Source organism: Bison bison, unplaced genomic scaffold (assembly GCF_000754665.1).
Source record: "Bison bison bison isolate TAMUID 2011002044 unplaced genomic scaffold, Bison_UMD1.0 scf7180017864322, whole genome shotgun sequence".
NCBI lineage: Eukaryota > Metazoa > Chordata > Mammalia > Artiodactyla > Bovidae > Bison > Bison bison.
The window spans coordinates 818,364-825,898 of NW_011494894.1; the positions used below are offsets into that span (position 1 = coordinate 818,364).

The 7,535-nt window shown below is 50.4% G+C and overlaps 1 protein-coding gene across 1 annotated transcript; it reads left to right on the forward strand.

Moving 5' to 3' along the window:
- Positions 1-6,616, forward strand: NENF (neudesin neurotrophic factor). The gene is made up of 4 exons (XM_010853031.1): positions 1-239; positions 4,110-4,170; positions 5,004-5,107; positions 6,057-6,616. The coding sequence occupies exons 1-4, from the start codon at positions 72-74 to the stop codon at positions 6,231-6,233; spliced, it is 510 nt and encodes a 169-aa protein (XP_010851333.1). The 5' UTR covers positions 1-71; the 3' UTR covers positions 6,234-6,616.
- The last annotated feature ends 919 nt before the right edge of the window (positions 6,617-7,535 follow it).

The window sequence follows — 7,535 nt, forward strand, 5'->3', positions numbered from 1 at the left end:
CGGGGCCGCGGGGCGGGCGCGCTCGGGCTCCGCCGCCCAGGCCGCCCCTGGCCCGGCTCGGCGCGCTCACCATGGCGGGCCCCGCGCCCGGGCGGCGGCTGGTCGCGCTGGCCCTGATCGTGGCGCTGGCCGTGGGGCTCCCCACAGCCGGGGCCGGGCAGGCGCCGCGTCCCGCCGAGCGGGGTCCCCCGGTGCGGCTCTTCACGGAGGAGGAGCTGGCCCGCTACGGCGGGGAGGAGGTGAGCGCGGGCCCGGGGACTGGGCCGAGTCCGGCCAAGCGGAGATGGGGGCGGAGACCCCTGGGAGGCCGCGGCGCGCGGGAGAGATTTCCGGGTGCAAGGGAGCAGGCGCAGGCCTCGGGGGGCGCCCCCTCCCGGAGTCCTGGCCCCGAGCGGGGCGCGAGGCCTGCCCGGCCCTCTGTCCAGGCCTGATCGCCGCCTGGGGGCACGGGGAGGTCCCCAGCCGGCGGGGCGCCCATCTCCCCGCTTCCTGGGCCGAAACACCCACCCCGAGCCTCTCCCTCTCTCTTCCCTGGAGCTGTTTCCTTGAGACGCGTTTTGACTCGCAGTCAGTACAGGAAACGGAGAAACTTTTTTGTTTTCAGTGTGAGCATCAGTTGGGGACAGACACTTCTGCCTCCTCCGGGGAAGGGAGAGAGGGCAGCAAGGCCTATTCCCTGGGCTAGGCGGGCGTGGGGGCAGGCCCAGGGGTGCTCCAGTGTCTCCCTGCTCTTCTGTCTTCTGGCCTCCGTATCCCTGGACTCCTCAAACTGGTTTTTAGTACCTGTGCTCTTGGGGCTAGACCAGAGCTGGGAGAGCCGGCAGAGGGGGAGATCGGAGGTTAGAAACAGAGATGTCCCACTCTCCTCAGCCGGTCAGCACTCCAGGATACCGCTCACAGTCACCTGACCATTCTGGTTGGTGGGGCCCAGTGTGATGGTTGTGGAGCCTGGGAACAGAGTCCAACTCTGCCAAATTCTCTGAGTCCTTCTCATGAATCTCCAAATCTAGGGGTAATCCTAGGGACCCCCAGCACAGAACCCAAGGGAAGAAAGAGTTCTAAGTGGCGGTCATATCCAGCAGCCATGCCTAGGCTGCAAGATAAAGACCCTTGGTTTTTCATGCAGGTATTATTGATGCGTGCTCAGCTGCGGGAAGGAGAGAGGGAAACTTGAGATGGAAGCAGGTTAAGGGAAAAATTGTTTCCAGGTGTGGAGCCCAGAGGATGTCTGTAGTAAGAGGGGAAAGAGGCAGTTCAGTGCAGCTGGTTTTAACTGCCTTGTGCTGAGGTTTGCCCTGGGTGGTTCTGGTTTATGTCTGTTGTCCCAGGATAATTATTAATAGCATCCCTTTTCACTCTCAGAAGTGTTAACTGTTTGTATAATGCTCATTAGAGCATTAGGCGTTTGAATCATATCTGGGTTTGAGTCCCTTTGAGCAAATAGCGAAAAATCTCAATTTTTTTTTTAAATCTGTGATACTTGTTATCAGTCAGGGTTCCACCAGAAACAGAACCAGTTAAAAAATTATATATATATGTATGTGTGTGTGTGTATATATATATACTGGCTGCACCACGTGGCATGCACGATCTTAGTTCCCCAACCAGGGAGCAAATCCATGCCCCCTGCAGTGGAAGCTTGGATTCTTAACCACTGGACCACCAGGGAAATCCCTATATATATATTTATATATTTTAATTGCAAGAATTGGTTTATGTGATTGTGCAGGCTGGCTAGGTAAGTCTGAATTGAGTAGGTCAGGCTGTCAGAAGGGGCTGGCGAGAAACCTCTGGGCAGGAACAGATCCTGCAGTCCACTGGTGGTATATTTCTTCCTCCTCAGGGAAAACTCAAAGGCTCTTAAGGCCTTTCAACTGATAGCATCAGGCTCACCTCGATAATCCAGGATAATCTTCTGTACCCAAAGCCAACAGTTGTAGATATTAATTGCATCTACATTAATACCTCTGTACAATACCTAGATAAGTGCTGAATAAGGCTACTGTCACCAATCCAAATTGACACATAAAACTGGCCATCATACTGGCTATAATAAGAGTTTCTACTCTGTGTGGGGGTTTTGTGAGAATTAAATGAGATGGTGGAGTGCAAACTGCTTAGCTGAAGCCTGGAGTAGTCTTCGCGCAGTAAACCTTAGACAATCTTAGCTGGTATTAATATTATTTTTATTAGTTTATTATTAAAGATACAAACAAGAGGCAGTGTAACAGACCCGTAATCCTCTTACGCAGTTCAGAAATCGAAGAAAAGAAGCTTTGAAAAGCAGAAGGTTTTTTTTAATATCATTTGACAGCAAAACCCTGCCTGATCTGAACGCCTTTGGTAACGGAACCTTGTTGGAGCTACGCAAGTTTAGTTATAGACTTTATTTATCCTACCTACGGTGCGGGAGACCTGGGTTCAATCCCTGGGTCAGGAAGATCCTCTGGAGAAGGAAATGGCAACCCACTCCAGTACTCTTGCCTGGAAAATCCCATGGACGGAGGAGCGTAGTAGGCTACAGTCCATGGGGTCACAAAGAGTCGGACGCGACTGAGCGACTTCACTTCACTTCACCTAGTATGACTGTTCACCTTTATGCTTTACTGTGAAATACTGATATCCTTGATGACGGGGTGCTTCCTCAGACCCCCGTGGGTGTTCTGGTATGTGCCTCATGACACCTTTCTAAATCTGACAAGTTCTGAATTGCAAAACACATCTGATCCCCAAGAGTTTCTTCTGTGGGATTGTGGACCTTGTAAACAAGTCGCTCTGAAACACCTAGCGATGAGGTCTCATTTGTATGATAATCATTTTGGATGAACGCCAGGGCAGACCCTCCTGTCCCAGACTCTGCAGTGCACTTTGTGCTGAGAGCTCGGACCCCCAGCAGAGAGCTGCACAGAATCTTCGGTGGACGCTTCAGATTGGAGATCACAAAAGACAGGGGTCCCGGCTGCTGGGGTCTTTCACAGAACCTACTGTGTTCTGGGGGCTTCCCAAGTGGCTCTAGTGGTAAAGAACTGGCCTGCCAACGCAGGAAACACAAGAGATGTGGGTTCGATCCCTGGGTCAGAAAGATCCCCTGGAGGAGGGCATACAACCCTCTCCAGTATTCTTGCCTACAAAATCCTCATGGACAGAGGAGCCTGGTGGGCTACAGTTCAAAGGGACGCAGAGTCGGACACGACTGAAAAGACTTAGCATGTTCCATTTTTATAGATTCCACATATATGTGTTAATATACAATATCTGTTTTTAACTTAAAATTCCTCCAGAGTCCTTACCTGTCACTTAGGAACTACATTTTATTTTCTGTCCTTCCTTTTGAATACCCACAAATATAGCAAAATGTAAAACGTAAAACCCACGGTTACAGCTGCAAGGAAACAGCATTGCTTGTATATTTCTAGCGCCATAGATGGCTTTTTGAAGGACAAACTGGTAAAATATAAAAAGTGATTATGTTGTTCATCTACTTGGGCCCCAGAATTCGATATAGTGAAATAGGCCTCCAGGAAATAGCTCAACACATTAGAAAGTAACTTGAAAGGTATTCGTAATGCTGCCATTATGGTTCTAAGGAATTGGAAACCATCCAGATAAGCCAAAATAGGAGAATAGTAAACAGATACAGCATAACTAAAATACGACAGAGCTGTTTAAGCGACAGCTGTTTTGGTTATTTCAACACATTACAATGTTTGTATGAACTAATATTACCTATAAGAAGCAAAACATATCATAGATCATTTGCACTGATTACAGCCACGTGTGGTGAAAATGAAATTTAAACCGATTTAAGTAACTTCAATATTCTTTTGAATTTTTATCTGAATTGAGCTGCTTTAGCTCCTGATTTTTCTTTAAAAGAAAGGTATTGCCACAGACTTGTCATGAAGCTTCGTAACTTTTCCCAGGTTTTGTGAGTAGGCATAATTCTGCAGGTAGGGTCATGTGCTGGCTGAGGACTGACTGACAGCGGCTGCTTTGTACCTTCACCCACCGCCCCCTGCACTGCCCTTGATGGGAAGAGATGTTACTAACTTGAGCCAAAAGAGCAGGGCTCTCTGCTTCCTCCTCACACCTTCCCTCTTGTTTTCTAGGAAGATCAGCCCATCTACATGGCAGTCAAGGGGGTGGTGTTCGATGTCACTTCTGGAAAGGGTAAGTGGCTTGCTTTCATGTACCCTTACCTCTGGGGGGTGTGGTGGCCAAAGTGGGCGTTCTAGGAGTGAGGGAGCAGACGGAACACAGGCAAGTCCTTTCCCTCCAGAGTGAGTTCATAATTTTTTTTTTTTTCTTTTTGGCTGTGCTGTGTGGCCTGCAAAATCTCAAATCCCCGACCAGGGATCAAACCCTGGCTAGACTGCCCGGGAAGTCCCTGAGCTCATTGTCTTTGTCGGTGCTGTACTTCAGCAGTGTTTTTCTAATAATATCATGCTCCTGCTCAAAAGTCTTCTATGGCTCCCTGTTGCCTATAGAGTCAGAGTCAAAATGGATGATTTGCCTTAGTAAAAAACCCTTTACTTAGCAAAGGGTTGAGATCATAGAACACTGTAGAACTTTTTAATGCCCTTTTGTGTTTTCTGTAATGGAAACTGTAGCTGATATCATGGAAGCTGTCTTGTAATGGTTCGTTGTTTATTTAATACGAAACCAAAGACGTATGGAAATAGACTTGGCTTCCATGAGCATTTAGGCAGACAGGACATTCCTCTTGTTTACATTTTAGATATTTTTAAGAGATTGTTTTCATCTTATATTTTTAAAAAAAGTCACCTGTTGGCCCAGCATGTATGACTTATTCCATATTCTGAACTGTGGGACTCAAGCAGATGGCTGGGGTGGCTTGTTGGACTTCCCCTCCTCACTGCCGACCCTCCCCTCAGGCCGGAGTCTCTCCAGAACTTGGGGGTGGTTCTCAGAAGCCCCCCACACCCGCTCCTAGCTGCTCTGTGCACACCTGCTCATATCCTCTTCCGTCCTCCCCACTGCAGAGTTTTATGGACGAGGAGCCCCCTACAACGCCCTGACCGGGAAGGACTCCACCAGAGGGGTGGCCAAGATGTCCCTGGACCCTGCAGACCTCACCCATGACACCGTGAGCCAGATTTTGAGCCTCTGTCAGAGTGCCCCACCTCCTTGGCCATGGCCTTCCCCCTGACACACACACACCCCTGGGCAATAGCAAAGCTTCCTAACTAGTCTGTTTACATTCCAGTCCATTCCATGTGATAGCTGGTTGTTTTCTTAAAGTAGAGATCTCACTGTTAACACTCCTGCTCAAAAATCCTCCATGGCTCCCCACTGCCTGCAGAGTCAAGGCCAGACTCTTGGGCACTTGTGATCAAGCTCAGTGGTCCTCACAGTCTGGCTCCCGCCTGCCTTGGCAGTGCCATCCCCCTTACAGTCTGTCCCCCGCCTCCCCAAGCCCCTGGGTGCTTTGCTCTTCGTTTCTGAGACCTACTTCCCAAGCCACTCCTGGTTGCTCAGGGGATGAAGCAGAGGCTCCCCCATGCTCATATTTCTGTGAAGGAGACAACAGCCCTAACAAAGACCATTTCAGGGTCATCTCAGTCATCCTAACAGAAAGGCTGGCATTCATTCCAGTGTCACTCAGATGAGTCAAACTCTGGAGTGACAACATTACAGAAACAAATTAAGAAATTGTGGAGTGGGGAGGGTGTGCAGATCTGTAATGGGGGGAGGGTAGAGAGCAGTGGGAGTCATTCCGGGGAGGAGGTAGCTGCAGACCACACAGGGCGCCCCCCACACCACCTGGGAGCTCTCTGGACCCTTTCATCCCCACGTCAACCAAACCCCGCAACCTGATGTGGCCCCTGCTTCCCCCATCTCCTCCCCCCAACACTCCTGAGCACACAGGTTGGCCTCTTCAAAAGTCAGCTGTCCGCGATTTGATTTTCGAGAGATTTTTTTTCTCTTGCCTGAAGGATATGGGGAGAATAAAGCAGGGAGGAGGCGTGAGAGGCCAGGGCCAAGTCCAATTCATTCATTCCCAACCCTGGGTTTCTCGGGCTTTTCTCCCCAAGACGGGCCTCACGGCCGAGGAGCTGGAATCCCTGGACGACGTCTTCACCAGAGTGTACAAAGCCAAATACCCGATCGTCGGCTACACTGCCCGAAGAATCCTCAATGAGGACGGCAGCCCCAACCTGGACTTCAAGCCTGAAGACCAGCCCCACTTTGACATAAAGGACGAGTTCTGATCGTCAGGAGCTTGGCCCTGGGAAGGCAAGGCGGGGAGACCCTCCAACGCAAGATCTCCTGCAAAACAGGCGTTCGGAGCCTCTGGTCACCACCGGCTCTGAACAGAGCACGCGACTCACCTGGAACGCTGAATGGCTCTTGTCACCCTCGGTCAAGTGTTCTGTTCACCCGGGTGTCCTGCCTGCACGCCAGCGGGGAGGTCATGGTGGCCAAGGGGGGACGCCTCCTAGGTGTCAGCAGGGGCTTCGTGGGCAGTGGAATTACAAGTGGCCTTTATATCTTCTTTATATTGTTCTATACTTGTCAGGTTTTCTACTGTGGCCGTGTGTACTTTAAGCACCAAAATAAACTTCCTGTTTTTGCGAAAGGAGAATTCTTCCCCACAGGGCATTTCTTGGAGCCTCATAGCGCCACTTGTCTCTGCTGGCCTGCTTTCTGTCTGCCTGGCAAGCAAGGGGGCCAGGTGGCAGAGGCGTCCATGAGATGTGGCAGAAAGGGGGTGCATCAGGTGGAAGGATGGAGAAGGGGAAGCTGAAACTGTTAGTTGCTCACTGGTGTCCAACTCTTTGCAACCCCACGGACTTGTCCCGCCAAGTTCCTCTGTCCATGGGATATTCCAGGCAAGAACCCTGGAGTGGATTGCCGTGCCCTTCTCCAGGGGATCTTCCCGACCCAGAGACTGAACCCAGGTCTCCCACATTGCAGGTATATACTTTATCATCTGAGCCACCAGGGAACAAGCCACAAGGGAGAAGGGGAAAGGGAGCTATTAAAGGGCCTGGCTCCTCGCCGCAACCAGGAGAGCGATGATGTGAACTGGCGGTAGCCCCACCTGCAACTGGAAAGTGGTGAGGAGGGCGGGGGTTCCGTGTGTGCAGGGCCTGGCCTGGAGGTGATTCCAACAGCGGTGAAGAACAAGCAACACACTGAACTCAGCTCAGATTTCATAAGGAAAGACTCTTGAGGGCAGGATTTTTCCCTTAAGGGACTTTTGGCAGTGTCTGGAGCTGTTTTGAAATGTTTGGTTGTTACAACTGTAGGATGCTATTGGTATCTAGTGTGTGGGGATGTTTTTAAACATCCTCAATGCACAGGACAGTGCCCAGAACAAAGCATTGTCTGGTCCAAAATGCCAGTTGTGCCCAGGTTGAGCAATTCTGCGTTAGACTCATCCTGGAAATTTTATAGCAGAGACGAATTTCTTTGACACAAAACTTTGTCTTTTATTAAAATAAATAGCACTTACCCGTCAAAAGAGAATATTATACTAAACAGAAGACTCTCCGAGGGTGACTGTTGAA

Excerpts from the sequence above, each read along its gene's own strand:
- NENF (XM_010853031.1), top strand. The coding sequence starts at position 72 with ATGGCGGGCCCCGCGCCCGGGCGGCGGCTGGTCGCGCTGGCCCTGATC. Across the intron at positions 240-4,109 it reads CCCGCTACGGCGGGGAGGAG|GAAGATCAGCCCATCTACAT; the intron begins GTGAGCGCGGGC and ends CTTGTTTTCTAG. Across the intron at positions 5,108-6,056 it reads CAGACCTCACCCATGACACC|ACGGGCCTCACGGCCGAGGA; the intron begins GTGAGCCAGATT and ends TTTCTCCCCAAG.